Raw genomic sequence first — 21,304 nt, 5'->3', positions numbered from 1 at the left:
GGAAGGAAGGAAGGAAGGAAGGAAGGAAGGAAGGAAGGAAGGAAGGAGGGGAGTAGGTAAGTTAGTTGGTGTTATATTAGCTTATAGTTCAGGGTACAGTCCATCATGACAGAGAAGTCAAGGCAGCAAGAAAAGAGGACTGAATGCATGCTAGTGCTGTTTGCTTTCTCCATTTTATATTCTATGATCCCCAGCAACAGTGAAAATGGCTCTTCCCACATTAATTATCATATGAACATAATCAAGATAGCCTCTAGATAACAGAACAAGATAATTTGAACACAGGGAACTTCCCAGAGACTCATACTCCAACCAAGGATTATTCGTGGAGATAACCTAGAACCCCTGCACAGGTGTAGCCCATGGCAGTTCAGTGTCCAAGTGGGTTACATAGTAATGGGAAGAGGGACTGCCTCTGACATAATCTGATTGGCCTGCTCTTTGATCACCTCCCCCTGAGGGGGGAGCAGCCTTACCAGGCCACAGTAGAGGACAATGCAGCCACTTTTGATGAGAACTGATAGACTAAGATCAGAAAGGAGAGGAGAACCTCCCCTATCAGTGGACTTTGGGAGTGGCATGCATGCAGAAAGGGGAGGGAGGTTGGGATCAGGAGGGGAGGAGGGAGGGGCTTATGGGGGGATACAAAATGAATAAAGTCTAATTAATAAAATAAAAAAATGCAAAAAAAAAAAAAAAGAAAAAGATAGCCTCTAGGTGTGTTCCTTGGCTCATCTGGTGATTCTAGTCTGTCAAATGACACTAGCTCTCACAGGAGTTGTCTATGGATTGGTGTTACTTGTCTAAGGTAGAATCTGAATTCTGGTTTCTCAGACAGCTTCCAAGTGACTACTGGTACTATAGGAAACATTTGAAATGTTGAAATTTCCATAGAACATAAGAATGATTATTCAAAACAATAATAACAATAACAAATGACAATATAACAATAATAAATAACACAAAACAAATAACAGTAACAAATTATGAGTCAGAAGTGGTGATAGGATGACAATTGTTAGGTTTTAAAACTTCATTCTTTAATATTATCCCAAAGAGTAACCCAAAATTCAAATTACCAAGTAAAACACTGTTAATTCATACATATCTTTTTTCTGTTTCAGTTTAATGTGTTAAACTAAAACAGACTTCTGTTCCCAAAATAGTTACATAGGAACAGTTTGTTGTCATAGAAGACTTCTTTCCCTATAAGTAAGTCTACTCTAAAGGATATAGTCTTTATTTAAAACACTAAGTTACAAATATTTATCCTTCTGAGCCATCTGTTCATAAGTAACCATAAGAATTTTAGACTCAAATCTGAAAATGGAAATACTTGAAAATCTTAGCATTGCTGACTCTTGATTTTTTAACAGCATGTGTCTTCTTTTGAGCAGAAATAGAATGATACAGATTCTCATTTATGAAACATTACATTAACTTCATTTAAAAACAAGAGCTTAAACCCTCTTAGACAAAATACTCTATCAAAATAAAACTAGTTTATTCAAATACCCAATTCTTAGTCTAAGTGAAAATAAAGAAAACTGCTTACTTAGTGATTATTGAAAAAATAATATATATGTCAATTCTTTAGACTAGAGATCTGTAACTAGGATGCTTTTATCATTTAAAATTATCTCCATAAACAAGGAGGACCCAGGGTAAGATGATCAATCCTCACTTAGAAAAACAAATGGGATGACATTGGAAGTAGGAGGAAACAGGAAAGAGGACAGGACAGGAGCCTCTGAAAGACTCCACCTTGCTAGGTAGAGCATCAAAGCAGATGCTGAAAGTCAGAATAGAACCTTGGGCAGAGTGCAGGGAATCATATGACTTAGAGAGAACAGGTCCTCCACAAGGACCAAATATATCTGTGCACAGGGGTCTTTTTCTAAGACTGATTCTCCAACCAAGGACCATTCATGGATATAACCTAGAACCCCAGCTCAGATGTAGCCCATGGCAGCTCAGTATCCAAGTGGGTTCCTTAGTAAGGGGGACACAGACTGTCTCTGACATGAACTCAGGGGCTGGCTCTTTGACCTCCCTTCTCCCCCAACCCCCAAGGGAGGAGCAGCCTTGCCAGGCCACAGAGGACATTGCAGCCAGTCCTGATGAGACCTGATAAGCTAGAGCTGATGGAAGGGGAGGAGGTTCTCCCCTATCCGTGGACTTAGAGAGGGGCATGGGAGGAGGTGAAGGAGGGAGGGTGGGATTGGGAGGAAATGAGGGAGGGACCTACAGCTGGGATACAAAGCGACTAAAATGTAATTAATGTAAAATAATAAAATAATAAAATAAAATTATCTCCAATATTAAGCAAATTTCATTTTTAGCAGTTGAATAGTATTCTATTGTATAATATTACAGTTACAGTGAAAAATATCTTTTTTTCTCTTGATTTTTGCTCAGTTTATTGTAACTGAGTCAGGGTACCTGCAAGCTGTTTTTATAGCACTGAGGGTAAGAATGGAAATAAAATTGAGGGCAAGAAGCATACATAGTGTGAATGCTTACTGAGTTCCAACAATTTTGGTCACGGGGGCTGAGAGTCCCAGGTAGATCTTGTTCCTAGGTTATGCTAGATAAAGGAATAGGGTTATGCTAGAACTGGGGGCTGAGAGAGACCATAGGAAGTAGCAAAGGTGGATTTGTAATAATGCTCAGTGGATTCCCCGGAAAGTGGAGGTAGGTATTCATTTTAGTTTTTAAATTATTATTCCTACTTAGCAATAATTATAATTTTGACATTAATTTTAAAATTAGCATACAGGATATTGGGCTACTCATAATGATATACATCTCATACTTCATTTTTATTAAATGAATTTATTCAGATTAAATAGTTTGAAGTTGCAAATCACCAAGCATCATCACACCTTTGTGCCCACAAGCCATAAATAAAAGAGAAAATTTCTCATTTCTTTGAGTGTCATTATGGTTTAATTCCATTATCTTAAAACGTATGCTGTATGTACAAATCAAACATGTTAACATCATATGAATGGCCCTTCTTTCCTTGAGGAGTTTCAGAAATTTGTGCTCTCAAGTATTATCTCCTCATTTGCATTGTTTTAAGTTTTCACTTTTCTTTTGTCTTAAATTACTCAACCACTTTTTAATTTTCATCATTAACCCTTTTCCAAAGGGAGTATGTCAGTTATAAAATTCCTTAATTCCTCCTTGCTGTGGTAAAATACCCTGACCAAGCAATTTAAGGAAGGAAGGAAGGAAGGAAGGAAGGAAGGAAGGAAGGAAGGAAGGAAGGAAGGAAGGAAGGAAGGAAGAAGGAAGGAAAGGAAAGGAAAGAAGGAAGGAAGAAGGGGGAGTAGGTAGGTTAGTTGATGTTATTTTAGCTCATGGTTCAAGATATAGTCCATCATGGTGGAGAAGTCAAGGCAGCAAGAAAAGAGCAATGATTACATGCTACTTATTTATTTATTTATTTATTTATTTATTTATTATTACCAAATAATAATCTAAGTTTGGTTTGTTCAGTGTTTGAAAACAAGCTAGTTCAAATTTATGATCTTCCCCAAAGTGCACTAAGATAAAAGAAAAGACAATTGATCTAGGATCATACAAAGTGCTTTTTATTGGATACTTAGGAAGGTTGGTACCAGGTATCAGCATCATCAGTTGGATTCACACAATTTTCATATTTATGTATGAAACTATTTATATATTAGTTAACATAAAATAGCTTTCTTTAGGCTATTGTATATTGGCAGATGCATCCTAGTAGCCTGGCCCTATTTGTAAAAACCTAAGTATAACTTTAATGGTTCTGTTTCCTTATGATTTGTTTGGAAGGCATGCAGTAAAAACAAACTGTGGTTACTCAGGGCTAATCGCAATACCTGTGATTTGAGGTGACTACAGTCTTTGCAAAGCTAGGATGTATTCATTTAGGAAGAGCCTTTTTTATGTGATATTCTGTCCTAGTAATGTACAGAGATGAAAATTCAGAATTTATACCTTTATCAATTGCTTTGTATGCCTTTATTAATAATATATAAATAACAATAATTTATTGTGCAAAGAACCGGTATGTATAAAGTGCAGTGGGATATAAAAGAGTGCCTAAGTACACCTAAGTATTTCTGTAGACTGAGGGGGTTTGCTGAAGGAATTAACAGTTTGTGTGAAACAGGACTAGGAATTTTCAGATTTTACAACACCATAAGAAGTATTCTAGATTCTAATATAAGTAATGTGAACAGTAAAAAAAAAAAAAAAAAAAAAAAAAAAAAGATTATTTTCATTTTATTATCATTTATTCAGCATTTACCATGAATGAATAACCTATCTTTTATTGCCCAGTATTTTCCAATCAAGTGCCAAATGCCCTTTAAATTTGCTAAATAGTATGGCTCTGTCTTGCCAGTATATTGAAATGGAGTGCTGAATAAATGTTAAGAGCCTGTTTTGGAGCAAACCAAGACCTATATCTCCTTCACATCTCCGAAGTGTATGAACACAGACACTTCATTTGTTTTTCTGAGAGTAGTTTAATTTTGCTGCAATTGTTTAATGAAATTGGGATCCATAAACATGTCTCTAGAGAGATGATTCTATATATTTGTAAAGAGAATGGGTCACTACCAGTGTGATGAAAAGGTGAACTGACAAAAGATCCCAATTTTGGAAAGTTTACTCTGAAAACAAAATGAATAATGGCTAGAAAGAATTGAGACTAGCAGAGGAGGGAAACTATTATATTAGTCTAGATAAGAATGCTTTAAATGAAGCAGTAACAGTAGTTTAAAATTTTTTAAAGGAAAGGGTATGACTATGAGAATTGTTAGAATCAAAACCTGATAAGTCCATAAAAATGTACCAAGATGAATTTATTTTCAATAATGAAAATTTATGATGGATTTTACTTTAGGCCTCAGTGCTCAACCATTCCCATTAAAGTGCTTAAATAGAACAAGTGCTTATAAAGAACGAGCATATATTTGCTGTCTTACAGATCTACCATACAAACAGAATATACTGTGATAGTTCATTGTCCTCAAGAGACAGTTAGGAGACACCAGGAAGAGTCACAGTAGAGCCCCATCTGGATATAGTGTTACTCTAACTAGCTTGGTATTATTTTTGAGTAAATCTACTTGAGTCCAGCCTAGAGCAGGGGTTTTTCAATCAGTTCAAAAGTTTAAGGTAAATAATATGTATTTGTTTAATGCTTCTGAATTTTAGCATGGGAAGCTATCAGATACAAATGTATCCATTTTATAAAAAAAATGTTTTAAACGCAGGTTCAACTTTGAATTTTTCATATCATAGGTAACTATGAAAAAGCAAGATACATGTTAGTTGAACCAGCAGGAAATCTATTTACATTATTTATTTTACTGAACTATTTTAGCATGAATAAGCCTGTACTGGAGTAAATTTTAAAAAAGATAGGTAGAAAGAAAGAACCTGCCACTAATTTTTCAAAGGTATTCTAAAAATATACTTTATGCCATAAAACTGACATATTTTAGTTTGTAATCCAGTGATCTTTTCTGTGTTTGCAGATTTGGGTAACCATATGCGTACTCAAATTTTGGATATTCCCCTCATATCCAAATAAAATATTTCTATTAAAGTCAATTTACTAGTCTTTTAGAAGAGTTAGTGACTTTCACCAGTAAGATGTCCTTCTTTTGACTTCAATTCTTTCTAGAATTCTAGCAAAATTAAACAGTTCTATTAATAGATTTTTAAGTAGCTAGCTTTTCAGTTTCTTCAGCACCAATTCTCTCCTCCAGTTTTTATTGTTACTTTTATAGTAGAGTCATGCATTGTAAGCTCTTAACATAATCTTTTCAAGCCATATAATAAAAAATGAATGGTAATTTGAAAAAAATTTAAACATTTCAGTCTACTCTTAGGCATTCTAGAGTAAGGATATGAAATAATCTGTTATCTCTGTAATTGTTCCTAGTCACTAAATCTGTCTCCCAGTATGAGGGTCTGATCAAACTGACTATCTTTTTTAGTATTATATATATTAAATTTAAGTAAAGAACAGAATGTTCCAATTCTGAAGGAACTTACCTGTTAGCATAGAAAGTTCTATTCCTTCTACCTAAACATTCTTCTCCTGGTATTTTCACCTTTAAAAATTGATGCAATTGGATTACTTGGTTTGTTGGTGTTTAACTTCTTGAATTCTTTATATATTCTGGATTATTAGCCCTCTGTCAGATATAGCTTTGCCAGGCCATGGAGCAATAAGATGCAGCTAGTCCTGATGAGACCAGATAGGCTAGGGTCAGAGAGTGGACTAGAGGAGGATCATAGGGGGAGAAGAGGGAGGGAGAGTGGGACTGAGAGGAGACAAGGGAAGGGGGCTACAGCCAGGGTACAAAGTGAATAAATTGTAATGAATAATAAAAAAATAAAAATTAAGAAAGTAATTCTCTAATAGAAGTTTTTTTAATAAAAATTCATATGTATAAAAAAGTAATACAAAAGTTCAAACATATAAAAGTAGAGATAATCGTATTAAGTCCCTCTGTCAGAAGCACTGCTTTAACAATACCATGGTGTGCTCTGGAGGTCAAAGGTAACAACTCTGTAAAGACAGCTCTGTCCTATCTTTACAAGGGTTCTGAAGATAGAATGGATAGATAGGCTTGCACAGTTTTATCTGCTGAGCCATTTTTGCTGACCTGATATATTCTTAATATCATCAGATAGTCAATAAATATTCAGAGTTTTCCTGTTTTGTGTTTCTGGGTATCATGTATCCCAGACTGGCTTTGAGTTCTACTTTGTGAATATTAGGAATATAGCTGTGTTCTATCACACTGTGTTCACGGGATCTAGGAATCAAGCCCTGGGCTTCCTGCTTAGAGATTAAACACATGACTTCATGCTTGCTAGGTAAGCACTATACTGACCAATTTCCCCAGCCTGAGGTATAGTATTGATTTATTAGGCATTGCTTATATTGGACTTGTTGCTCTTTTCTTTTCTTTTCTGAAACTCTTGCTCTTTTTCTAAAAATTTTTGTTGTTTGTTTGTTTGTTTGTTTGTTTTTAAGTACTAGAATCTAATCTCAGAGATTTGCAGTTGGTAGGCAATTGGGATACCACTGAGTTAACCCCTCAACTTCTGTTTTGTCCCTTAATTGTTTTTAAATTTGGCTTGTTCTTCTATCACTTTTTCTTCAGTTGTTTATTTTGCTTTGCCTTTTGTCCCATATTAAAATGTATTTGTTGAAAATTCTTGAAGTTCTTTTTTTTTTTAGAATTTCCTTCTGAAATTTGCTACTTGTCAATATTTGTAATACCTTGCTCTGATTTTTTAATTTAAATTTATTTTTTAAAATTTATTCATTTTACATTCCAATCATAGCTCCCTTCCTTGTTTTCTCCCAGTCCCACCTTCCCTCCTTCTTGCCACCCCTTGTCCTACTCCATTTCCTTCCCCTAGTCCTCAGAAAGGGGAGCCCTCTCCCCTGCCAACTGACTCCAGCATATCAAGTTTCATCAGGACTGCCTGCATCCTTGTCCTCTGTGTCCTGGCATGGCTGCCCTGCCAGGAGGAAGTGATTGAGGAGCAAGCAACAGGATCCATGTCTGAGAAATTGCCTGTTTTTCTTAATAGGGGACCCACTTGGAGACTGAGCTACCTATTGGCTACATCTGAGCAGGGGGCCTAGGTCCTTTGCATGCATGGTCCTCAGTTGGTGTATTATTCTCTGTAGGGCCCCTCCCTCTGGTGCCCTTTTTTTTTTTTTTTTTTTTTGGCTTTATTGGTTTTTTTTGAGGAGCTCCTGTTCCCTCCAAGTCCTTTTATACCCCAAGTCTTCCATGAGACTCCTGTGCTGTGCCCAAAGTTTGACTGTGAGTCTTAGCATTTGCTTCAATCCCTTCCTGGGTAGAGTCTTTCAGAGGACATCTATGGTAGGCTCTCATTCTTTTCAACTGCTTCTGGTGTCTTTCTATTTGCCCTTCTGAATCCTCCTTAAGCATCCTCCTTGTGGTCCTCCTTGTTACTTAGCTTCTTTATGTCTAAATTGTAGTATGCTTATCCTGTATTAAAAGGCTAATATCCACTTATAAGTGGGTATATACCATGCTAGTGACTATGATTTTGCCTCATTCATTATTTAGGTTGAAGGACTCACATTCTTTTTGAACTCCATCAAACCCTAGTTGAATTATCACTACTCCACCAAAACTGTTGTTCTAACTTCGTTTATTACTGTTATTTAAGAGACGTGCTTAATCTTGTCCCTGAGCTCCATGCCTTTCTTCCCTTAGTGTAAAAGTCATTATGTCCCTAGAAATCTTCTAGAATTATCAGTTTTTAATTTTGTTTTGTTGGGTTTATTTTGTTAGTTTTGGAATGCAAGGGTCTTACTCTGCAGCCCCTACTGGCTTGATACTATTTAGCTCATCCTGCCCTTGAACTTTTGATATCCTCCTGCCTCAGTCTTTTGAGTGCTGAGATTTATAGGTTTAAACTGCTATACCCAACTAGAATTATCCCTATATAACTGGTTGCTTTCAGTTCACTTGATAGCTTTTCCTAATATTCAAGTACACTGAGCTTTGTTATTTAGATCGTTCTCTCCCTTTTATCTCTCCTCATAAGAGCTAATATAGATTCTGAAAATTAAATGATAAAATAAGTTAAAATCCTGACATAATGCTTTGCACATATTAAACTAATACAAGTTGTGCATCTGTAATCTAAAATCCTAGAACCTGATACTCTATAAAACCTAAAACATTTTTAACAGCAACCTGGTTCCTTAAGCAAAAAATTCCATGTGACTTCTTGCAGGTACACTAAAAATATATTTTTAAAAAATTACCCAAAGGATATGTGTGCAAGTTAAGTATAAGACACAGGTGTAGTGAAGTGATTCAGCAGGCAAAGATATCTTCCATTCAGCCTGGCCACATGAGTTTCACCGTGAAACTGCATGTTGGAAGAACTAAAACCAGCAAGTGGTCCTTTGACCTCTGCATGCCCATAGTGAAACATACATTCTACCCCCCCACACACATAAATAAATAGGCGTACTTTAAAAAATTTGGATGTAATCTAGAACTTCTGCTTGGATGTGGCCCGTGGTAGCTCAGTAACCAAGTAGTTTCCCAAAGTAAGGGGAACAAGGACTATTTCTAACAGGATCTCAAGGGCAGGCTCTTTGACCTCCCCCCGCCCCCCAGGGGAGGAGCAGTCCTGTTAGGCCACAGAGGAGGACTGTGCAGCCAGCCCTGAAGATACCTGATAAAAACAGGGTCAAATGAAAGGGGAGGAGGTCCTCCCCTATCAGTGGACTTGAAAAGGGGCAGGGAGGAGACCATGGAGGGAGTGTGGGGTTGGGGAGGGAATGAGGGAGCGGGATACAGCTGGGACACAGAGTTAACAAAATGTAACTAATAAGAAAAATAAAATTTAAAAAAATTTAAATATAAATGATTACTTTGTTTAGAATTGGGTCCCATCTCTAAGTTATGTATATAGAATATTAAAAAATCTAAAAAGAGGCTATCTGAAATACTTATAGTCACGTGTACTTCAGATAAGGTAAACTTCAGTACTACTTGTAGTATTGAAGCTATTATTATCACTGTGGCTGCCAATGTATAATGCTTTTGCGTACTGATTCCAGAGTTTATTCTATCTTCAGTAAGATGGACAGCCTTGGTTATGATGTTCGGAGTAAGTCATTTTATGATCTAGGCACTGGTAGAGAAACTGATATGATAACATGTTAAAACTAAGACTAGGTAAAATGTATGGCTATTTTAAATGATGCTATGAAAATAGAAATAGCATTTTCAGAAATTAGTTCGAAGGTTAAAAATCATTATTACTGGATATATTCAGGGAATAGGAATAAAAGGGTAGTTGGAAATAAGTTTATTCTTTCAGCAGATAAGAATAAAAGGATAGTATGAAATAAGTTTATTATTGAACAATTTCATTCCCCACACACAAATAAGTTATTTATTACTTAATTGTTTCTGTGGGTTTTCTGAATTGCTTCTGGTTACTGAATATTATCCTCCAACATTTATATTTTGTTTCAATTCTTCCTATATTATTTTTTAAAATAGGCAACTTGGTCTTATAATTATGCTATTACTTCATTAGTACACTATACATAAGCATAAGTATTGTTGTCATATAGGTTTCTTTTAGTTGTTTGTTTTGCTTTGTTTTGCAATGGATTTCTCTCTGTAGCCCTTGCTGTCCTGAAACTATATAGAATAGGCTGGCCTTAAACTCAGGCTCCACCTTCCTCTGTTTCTTGAGTACTAGCATTAAAGACCTATGCCACCACGGCTGGCTTGTCTTCTGGGTTTTAGTCCTAGTTGGAACATATATATACACACATATTCACATACATAGACGTTTTTGTATACATATTACTTAATACACTTACTCTTTTTCCTTTCTTTTTTAAAATAATTTTTTGCCAATTCCATGCATCTATACATGTTGTTATCTATACATATATGTTATGTGATTTTATTTGTCCCCCTCCAGTATGCTTTGTATTCCCCTTCCATTTTCTCTCAGCTTCCTTCTACCATAAGCTATGCTATTAAAGAAAATTATACTTTTCCTCCAACAGCAAATAAGAGTCAAAAGCTCCTTAGAAAGGAATGGGGCCTTCTGAGCTCCTTCCTTGTCTATGACAGATTATTGCAGGAGCCAATCTTCTGCAGGCATCCATCGGTGCTGTGTATGTTCCACACTGCAACAGCCATGTCACATGGTTTGTCTTACTTTCTTATGATCAAAACCATTGCCTTCAGTTTCAAGTTATATAAGTTCTTAAATGGAAAGTTACTTTCCTGCATCTTTATAGGAGCAGATTGAAATATCTAAGGTACTGTTAACATTAATCATGAGAAAAAGAAATTGCTTCTATAAATAGGATTGAAGTTGATCTTAGCAAAGCAATGAATATTTTTTCCATTATCAACCATTTCACCATAGCATCCTTGAATCATTTGAATAACAAATTAGAATTGTTTCTCTAATCTATCCCATTTATGTAACAATTGTTGCATGTGTTGATTTTAATTAAGTGCTTTAACTGTTAAGAATTCTTTTAAAAACTAAAACTATATTTATAATGATACTGTCTTTAAATTTTGTTTTGAAATAATTTAAACTTAAATATACAGGCTCAAACTATTTGTAACTAACAATTTATTTTGTCTTTCCCTTTGATGCTGCTGGACACATTCATCTCTAAGACTCTGTTTAAAAAAATTAAGCAAAATCATTATTGGTTCATTAGTTGTGACAATTGTACCACACAGACATAAGATAATAATTATGGAGAAAACTAGGAAATGGAGCTTAGAACAGGGTATGTTAACTTCACTTTCTGTTCATTTGTTAGAAACCTTAAATGATTCCAAGAAATCAAGTTCATTAATTAAACAAATAAAAACAGGTTTGCTCTTGGTTCTTGATTTATGTTGTGACAGAACCTAGCAATAAACATGGCAGCTTCAGCGTTATTAAAACCATAAATAATTGAAGTGTAATTCATAATAAAATCCAATGTAATGTTTCTCTTTTGGTAGTTGTTTGTTGCCTGTATCTTCTAAACTAATAAATGGGAAAATGGAACAAAAAATGTTTTCCCCCATGGCTATTGAGTGGGTCTGCAGAAATTTCTCGTGGCACGCTGATGCTGATAGCATATATCATTCATGTGCTTTTACACTGTTGCTGGTTTTAAGAATATTTTCTTCTCCTAATTTCAGGTTGGGTGGGACTATATCAGCATACAAGATAGTACCAGATGAAATAGAAGAAATCAAGGTATAGTATGATTTTTCATGCCTACAAAGGCTTAGCATTTTAGTTGGGAGCTAAGAGGAAAATTGTTAATTCTTAAATATCATTGAATCTTTTGGTACAGTGAGGCACAATAAATTCCTAATTACTCCACTCAAGTTAAAAATACATTCATGTTACAGAATCACCATCAAATTTTATCTACTGTTTGCAATACAGTTCTGGAAAAAAAACAACTAAAATATAAAAGAAGCCCTTCCTATGTGATTTGTTGAAAATAGAAGATAGTATTGTGCGCAAGCATTAGTGTACATAATGGTTTACCATTTTATCTTTAAATTTTTTAATTATTATTATTATTTACAATTTATTAATTTTGTATCCCAGTTGTAGCCCCCTCCCTCATCTCCTTCCAGTCCTACCTTTCCTCCTTCTTCCTTCCCAATCTCTTTCCGCTGGTCCACTGATAGGGGAAGTCCTTCTCCCCTATTGTCTGACCCTAGCCAATCAGGTCCCATCAGGACTGCCTGGATTCTCTTCCTCAAGAAGATTTTAAAATTATATGAATTTCATGTAAAATAATATGTCAAGAGATAGAACCTTTAGAAAAAATGAATTGAGCCAACTAATTTTACCCGAGGATGTTTACTGTATAACTACAGTATTCAAAATTATAAAGTTAAAAAGAAAAAATTTGCAGGTAAATGGTGGGACCTAGAAAGGATCATCCTGAGTGAGCTGTCCCAGAAGCAGAAAGAGACACATGGTGTATACTCACTCATATAGACATATAACATAGGATAAACCTACTAAAATTTGTACATCTAAAGAAATTAATCAAGAGAGAGGACCATGACTAAAACGCTCAATCCCCATCCTGAAAGGCAAAGAGGATGGACATCAGAAGAAGAAAACAGGAAACAACCTAGAAACCTGCCACCGAGGGCCTCTGAAAGCCTCTGCCCTGCAGACTATTAAAGCAGACGCTGAGACTTATGGCCAACTGTTGGGCAGAGTGCATGGAATCTTATGTAAGAAGTGGGAAATAGTAAGTAAGAGCTGGAGAGGACGGGAACCACACAAGGAGAGCAACAGAACCAGAAAATTTGAACACAGGGGTCTTCCCAGAGACTCATACTCCAACCAAGGACTATTCATGGAGATAACCTAGAACCCCTGCACAGATGTAGCACATGACAGTTCAGTGTCCAAATAGGTTCCATAGTAATGGGAAGAGGGACTGCCTCTGGCATAATCTGATTGGCCTGCCCTTTGATCACTTCCCCCTGAAGGGGGAGCAGCCTTACCAGGCCACAGAAGATGACAATGTAGCCACTCCTGATATGATCTGATAGACTAAGATCAGAAGGAAGGAGAGGAGGACCTCCCCTATCAGTGGACTTAGGGAGGGGCATACATGAAGAAGGGAAAGGGACTGTGGGATCGGGAGGGGAGGAGGAAGGGGCTTATGGGGAGATACAAAGTGAATAAAGTGTAATTAATAAAAAATAAATAAATAAAGAATTTAAAAAAATCTCAAAAGAAGGGGGAAATGCTTGGAATAATTGGATAAACATAGTCCCCAAAACATAAAATAAAACCTTTACTCTAACTTTAAACTTTACAATAAGATGAATTCAAAATATACAATTGACTTAAATATGTACCTATAAAATTGCTATCAAGACAGAAAGGAACCTTAACACTTAGTTCTAAAGAACTGTTCTTAGACTAAGCACCAAAAATATCCACACAATGAAATTTTCATACATTGAAAAGCTTCCTCACTTAAATACTTTTCTACAAAGAACCCATGAGAATTAAAAGATAAGATGCATCCCTGAAGAAATTATTTATAAACCACATCTTACTAAAGAAACTCTTACCTACAGCTGATAAACACCTTCAGCAAAGTGGCCGGATACAAAATTAACTCAAAAAAATCAGTAGCACTCCTGTATACAAAAGACAAAAGGGCTGAGAAAGAAATTAGAGAAACAACACCATTCACAATAGCCACAAATGACATAAAGTACCTTGGTGTAACCGTAAGCAAGCAAGTCAAAGACTTGTATGAAAAAAATTTCAAGTCACTGAAGAAAGAATTAGAGGAAGATATGAGAAGATGGAAAGATCTCCCATGCTCATGGCTTGGCAGGATTAACATAGTAAAAATGGCCATCTTACCAAAAGCAATCTACAGATTTAATGCAATTCCCATCAAATTGCCAACACAATTCTTTACAGACCTGGAAAGAAAAATTCTCAACTTTGTATGGAATAACAAGAAACTGAGAATTGCTAAAACAATCCTCTACAATAAAAGATCTTCTGGAGGTATCTCCATCCCTGATCTCAAGCTGTACTATAGAGCAACAGTTATAAAAACTGCATGGTACTGGCATAGAAACAGAATGGTGGATCAATGGAATCGAACAGAAGACCCAGAAGTAAACCCACACACTTACAGACACCTGATTTTTGACAAAGATGCCAAAACCATACAAAGGAAAAAAGATAGCATCTTCAACAAATGGTGCTGGTCCAACTGGATGTCTACATGTAGAAAAATGAAAATAGATCCATACTTATCACCCTGCACAAAACTGAAGTCCAAGTGGATCAAAGACCTCAACATAAAACCAGACACATTAAATCGGCTAGAAAAAAAAGTGGGGAATACCCTAGAACTCATTGGTACAGGAGAAAACTTCCTGAACAGAACACCAACAGCACAGGCTCTAAGAGCAACAATCAATAAATGGGACCTCATGAAATTGAAAAGCTTCTGTAAAGCAAAGGACACCGTCATCAAAACAAAGCGACTGCCTACAGATTGGGAAAGAATCATCACCAACCTTTTATCTGACAGAGGACTCATATCCAGTATATATAAAGAACTAAACAAGCTGAAAAGCAGCAAACCAAGTAATCCCCTTAAAAAATGGGGAACAGAGCTAAAAAGAGAATTCTCTGTAGAGGAATATCGAATGGCAGAGAAGCACTTAAAGAAATGCTCAACCTCATTAGCCATTAGGGAAATGCAAATCAAAACAACCCTGAGATTTCACCTTACACCCATCAGAATGGCCAAGATGAAAAACTCAAGTGACAGCACATGCTGGAGAGGTTGTGGAGAAAGGGGAACCCTTCTCCACTGCTGGTGGGAATGTAAACTTGTACAACCACTCTGGAAATCAATCTGGCACTTTCTCAGACAACTAGGAATAGCGCTTCCTCAAGATCCAGCCATACCACTCCTAGGCATATACCCAAAAGAGGCTCAAGTACACAAAAAGGACATTTGCTCAACCATGTTTGTAGCAGCTTTATTTGTAATAGCCAGAAGCTGGAAACAGCCCAGATGCCCCTCAACTGAAGAATGGATGCAGAAACTGTGGTACATCTATACAATGGAGTATTACTCAGCAATGAAAAATAAGGAAATCATGAAATTTGCAGGTAAATGGTGGGACCTGGAAAGGATCATCCTGAGTGAGTTGTCCCAGAAGCAAAAAGACATGCATGGGATATACTCACTCATATAAACATACAACATAGAATAAACCCACTCAAATCTGTACATCTAAACAAACTAAGCAAAAGAGAGGACCCTAACTAAAATGTTCAATCCCAATCCTGAAAGGCAAAGAGGATGGACATCAGAAGAAAAAGAAAATAGGAAACAACCTCGGAACCTGCTACAGAGGGCCTCTGAAAGCCAGAAGAAAACAGGAAACAACCTTGGAACCTGCCACAGAGGACCTCTGAAAGCCTCTGCAGTATAGACTGTCAAAGCAGATGCTGAGCCTGCTGGCCAACTGATGGGCAGAGTGAATGGAATTTTATGTAAGAAGTGGGAAATAGTAAGAGCTGGAGGGGATGGGAACTCCACAAGGAGAGCAACAGAACAAGATAATTTGAACACAGGGAACTTCCCAGAGACTCATACTCCAACCAAGGACTATTCGTGGAGATAACCTAGAACCCCTGCACAGATGTAGCCCATGGCAGTTCAGTGTCTAAGTGGGTTACATAGTAATGGGAAGAGGGACTGCCTCTGACATAAACACCTCTCCCTGAGGGGGGAGCAGCCTTACCAGGCCACAGTAGAGGACAATGCAGCCACTTTTGATGAGAACTGATAGACTAAGATCAGAAAGGAGAGGAGAACCTCCCCTATCAGTGGACTTGGGGAGTGGCATGCATGCAGAAAGGGGAGGGAGGTTGGGATCAGGAGGGGAGGAGGGAGGAGCTTATGGAGGGATACAAAATGAATAAAGTGTAATTAATAATAAAATAATAATAATAATAAAAAAGAAAAGAAACTCTTAAACTCTGAATTAACAAAATAACTAAAAAGTGGGCAAAAGACATTGTAGGCATATTGGTTTCTCCTGCATCTACCTCCCTTCTCCACCCCTTATTCCTCCTAATATTTTCCAGCACCCCAACACTAGGTAGGAGAGAAAGGTTAGTGGGGAGATGGTGCAGAGTTCTCTTTGGATACTTCTGGTTGGTTAGGGTTATGGGGTTCTTTGGGGCAAAGCCAGTATCAGCCAACAGGATATCAGGTAGCCCAGCAAACCAGCAACTACAAACACAGAAGAAGGATGAACCAGCAACAGCATGGGGAGCAGCAACATTCTTTCTCAGAATTTTTTTTTTTTTCTGTTTCTCTTGGCTCTGGTATTTGTACCTTCTTAGAGACCTCAGAGTTAAACTATCTCCAGCTGACAAAGACTGTGCCCCTCTCTGAGTCACAGTAGACTGCTATCACCTGTGGACAAACTAAAAGCAGCTCCATATCCCACACTTGGGATTAAAACCAAAACTTGTTTACATAACAAAACTGAGTTTTTAAAGTATCCAAAACTTTCTGTACAAGACATATATATTTCATTAGGGAAAATAAATATATGACAAATAAATACAGAAAAAGTTGTTGAATGTCATTACAGACTTGGGAAATAAATATCATAAAATGATAACACTTATTAATGGAAAGGGTGTGAATAAACCAGACAGGTATTCATACATTCTTAGGAAATAGAATTGTGAAGTGACTGTTTCAAATATTGGCAATTCCTTACAAAGTCGATATTCTCAGGCTTAACACGTTGCATTGTTTAGCATTTCTTCCAAGGGTAGGAAAACCTATGCTCTTCCATAAATGGTTTGTGATTTTTTTTTTCCTAGTGGCTTTTTTTGCAAAAGCCAAAAACAGGAAAGTAAATGTTCTTTAGTAAGTTAATAACTGAACAAAATATTTTTCATTCATACTTTGGAATAGAATTGATGAATCCAAAGGAGAAGTAATGAAGTCCTTATTAATTGATCTCAAGATCAAGCTGAATGGCAGGTGAGGAGTAAGGCCTGGGATTCTATGAGGTCACAGTCACCTTGATACCTAAACCGCACAACGACCCAACAAAAAAAGAAAACTTCAGACCTATCTCACTTATGAACAGTGACGCAAATACTCAATAAAATACTCCAAACCAAATCCCAGAAAACAATAAAGATATCATCCACCACCATTAAGAAGGCTTTATTCCAGGCATGCAGGGGTGGTTCAACATATGAAAATCCATCAATGTAATCCACCACATAAACAAACTGAAAGTAAAAAAAGCACAGGATCATCTCCTTAGATGCCAAAAAAGCATTTGACAAAATTCAACACCCGTTCATGTTTAAAGTTTTGGAACAATCAGGGATACAAGACACATATCTAAACATAGTAAAAGTGTTATACAGCAAGCCTATAGCCAACATCAAACTCAATGGAGAGAAACTTGAATCAGTCCCACTGAAATCAGGAATAAGGTGAGGCTGCCCACTCTCTCTGTATCTCTTCAACATAGAACTTGAAATCCTATCTGGAGCAATAAGACAACTAAAGGAGATCAAGGGGATACAAATTGGAAAGGAAAAAGTCAGAGTATCACTATTTACAGATGATATAATAATATACATGAGTGACCCCAGTTCTACCAGTGAACTCCTTGAGCTGATAAACACCTTCAGCAAAGTGGCTGGATACAAAATTAATTCCAAAAACTTGGAAGCCCAGTATACAAAAGACAAAAGGGCTGAGAAAGAAATTAGGGAAACAACACCCTTCACAATAGCCACAAATAATCTAAAGTACCTTGGTGTGACTCTAACCAAGCAAGTGAAAGACCTGTTTGACAAAAACTTCCAGTCTATGAAGAAAGAAATTGAAGAAGATCTCAGAAGATGGAAAGGTCTCCCTCCCATACTCATGGATCAGTAGGATTAACATAGTGAAAATAGCTATCCTGCCAAAAGCAATCTACAGATTCAATGCGATTCCCATCAAAATACCAACACAATTTTTTACAGACCTTGAAAGAACAATTCTAAATTTCATGTTTTCCATATGAAAAACAAAAACCCAGAATTGCTTAAGCAATCCTGTATAATAAAAGATGTTCTAGAGATATCTCAATCCCTGATCTCAAGCTGTACTATAGAGCAACAGTAATAAATGCATGATACTGGCATAAAAACAGACTGGTGGATCAATGGAGTCAAATCAAAGTCCCAGAAATAAACCCACACACTTTCAGAAACTTAATTTTCGACAAAGAAGCCAGTACCATTCTGTGGAAAAAAGATAGCATCTTAAACAAACGATGCCAGTCAAACTGGATGTCTGCATGTAGAAAAATGCAAATAGACCCATATTTATCACCCTGCACAAAAGTAAATTCCAAGTGGATCAAGGACCTCAACATAAAATTAGAAACAATAAATCTGTTAGAAGAAAAAGTGGGGAAAATCCTTGACTTTATTGGCACAGGAGACAACTTCCTGAACAGAACACTAACAGCACAGGCTCTAAGATCAACAATCAATAAATGGGACCTCATGAAACTGAAAAGCTTCTGTAAAGCAAAGGACTCTGTCAACAGAAGAAAACAACAGCCTGCAGACTGGGAAAAATCTTCACCAACCCTATATCTGATGAGGACTAATGTCTAGAATATAAAAAGGCCTCAAGAAGTTAAACACCAACAAACCAAAATATTCAATTAAAAATGGGGAACAGAGTTAAACAGAGAATTCTCAACAGAGAATACCAAATGGCAGTGAAACACTTAAAGAAAGGCTCAATGTCCTTAGTCATCAGGGAAATGCAAATCAAAACAACCCTGAGATTCCATGTCACACCCATCAGAATGGATAAGATCAAAATCTTAAGGGATGAGGCATGCTAGAAAGGTGGATAAAGGGGAGCCCTGCTCTATTGCTGGTGGGAGTGTAATCTTATACAACCACTTTGGAAATCAATCTGGCACTTACTCAGAAAATTAGGAATTTTGCTACGTTAAGACCCAGCTCTACCACTCTTGTGCATATAGCAGAAAGATGCTAAACTATACAACAAGGACATTTTCTCAACTATGTTCATAGCAGCTTTATTCATAATAGCCAGAATCTGGGGACAACCTAGATGTCCCTTAACTGAAGAGTGAATGCAGAAATTGTGGTACATTTACACTATGGAATACGACTCAGCAATTAAAAACAAGGAAATCAAGAAATTTATAGGAAAAGGTTGGGAACTAGAAAACATCATCCTGAGTGAGGTAACCCAGAAAAAATAAGACACATATGGTATGTACTCACTTATAAGTGGATATTAGCCATATAGAATAAACATACTAAATTTTATATTCCTAAAGAAGCCAAACAATTAGGAGGCCCCTAGGGAAGAGGCTGAAACTCACTCAGAAGGGTAAACAGGATAGATATCAGAAGTAGGAGAAGACAAGTAACAGGACAGGATCTTTCCACAGGGGACCTCTGCAAGACTCTACCCATCAGGGTATTGAAGCAGATGCTGAGACTCATAGCCAAACTTTGGGTAGAGTACAGGATACAGGAAACCTTACGGAAGAAGAGGTAAATAGAACTGAAGGGGACAGGGACTGCATAAGGAGACCAACAGAGGCAAAAAACCTGGGCTCAGGGCCCCCTCCAGAGACCTATACTCTAACCAAGGACCATGCATGGAGAAGACCTAGATCCCCTGTTTAGTTTCCAAGTGGGTACCCTAGTAAGGGCTACAGGGGCTGTCTCTGACATGAACTCAGTGGCTGGCTATTTTTATTACCTCCCCTTATCGGGTGTAGACTTGCCAGGCCATAGAGGAAGATAATGTAGCAAGCCCTCATGAAATTTGATAGGCTAGGATCTAATAGAAGATGAGGAGGTCCTCCCCTATCAGTGGACTAGGGAAGGGGCATATAGCAAGAAGAAGGAAGGTGGGTAGGTCTGGGAGGAGGTGCAAGGGGCTACAGTCAGGATACAAGGTGAACAAATTGTTATAAATAAAGAAATACATAAATACATAAACTATAAAAATTTTATTTTTGAGGTTACAATATAATTATATTTTATTTTCCCCTTTTTCCTCCCTCCAAACCAACCATATAGTCCTAGCTCTCTTAAAATGCATGACATATACCATGTGTGTCTTTCTGTTCCTGGGATACCTCACTCAGGATGATCTTTTCTAGATCCCACCATTTGCCTGCAAATTTCATGAATTACTTGTTTTTAATTGCTGAGTAGTATTCCATTCTGTAAAAGTACCACAATTTCTGTATGCATTCCTCCATTGATGGTCATCTGGTTTGTTTCTGTATTGTAATAGATGGCTATTACAAATAAAGCTGCTACAAACATGGTTGAGCAAATGTCCTTGTTGCGTATATACTCACTTATATAGACCTATAAGATAGGATAAACATACTAAAATATGTGCATCTAAAAAAGATAAACAAGAAAGAGGACCCAGAATAAGATGATCAATCCTCACTTAGAAAGACAAATGGTATGGACAGAGGAAGTAGGAGAAAACAAGTAACAGGACAGAAGCCTACTGCAGAGGGCCTCTGAAAGACTCTACCTATCAGTGTATCAAAGCAGATGCAGAGACTCATAACCAAACCTTGGGCAGACTGCAGAGAATCATATGAAAGAAGGGTTGTTAGTATGACCTAGAGAGGGCAGGAGCTCCACAAGGACAGAATATATCAGGGCATAGGGGCCCTCTATGAGACTGTTTCTCCAACCAAGGACAATGTATGGATATAATCTAGAACCCCTGGTTGGATGTAGCCCTTGGTAGCTCAGTAACCAAGTGGGTACCCTAGTAAGGGGAACAGGAACTATTTCTGACATGAACTCAACGACTGGATCCTTTACCTACCCTCACCCCTGAGGGAGGAACAATCTTGCTAGGCCACAGAGGAGGACATTGCAGCCAGTCCGGAAGATACTTTGTAAGCTAGGGTCAGATGGAAGGGGAGGACGACCTCCCCTATCAATGGACTTGGAATGGGGCAGGGAGGAGATGAGGGAGGGAGCATGGTTTTGGGAGGGAATAAAAGAGGGGGGTACGGCTAGGATACAAAGTATATAACCTGTGATTAATATTAACAAATAAAATTAAAAACAATGATGACATATTTTATTA

General features: G+C 37.1%; 1 protein-coding gene across 9 annotated transcripts in view; it reads left to right on the top strand.

Moving 5' to 3' along the window:
• Gphn (gephyrin) overlaps positions 1-21,304 on the top strand; it is a 437,068-nt gene that overhangs the window by 138,489 nt on the left and 277,275 nt on the right. For all 9 annotated transcript variants that reach the window (XM_055595378.1, XM_055595377.1, XM_055595376.1 and 6 more), the window contains exon 3: positions 11,757-11,814. In XM_055595378.1, the coding sequence (XP_055451353.1) occupies positions 11,757-11,814 (58 nt within the window). The remainder of the gene's footprint in view (positions 1-11,756; positions 11,815-21,304) is intronic.

The sequence above is a fragment of the Psammomys obesus genome, unplaced genomic scaffold, assembly GCF_907164565.1.
Source record: "Psammomys obesus unplaced genomic scaffold, mPsaObe1.curated_primary_1811, whole genome shotgun sequence".
In the NCBI taxonomy this organism is placed as follows: domain Eukaryota; kingdom Metazoa; phylum Chordata; class Mammalia; order Rodentia; family Muridae; genus Psammomys; species Psammomys obesus.
Note: the sequence above shows the minus strand (reverse complement) of the source record. Positions and strands in the feature narration are given on the sequence as shown.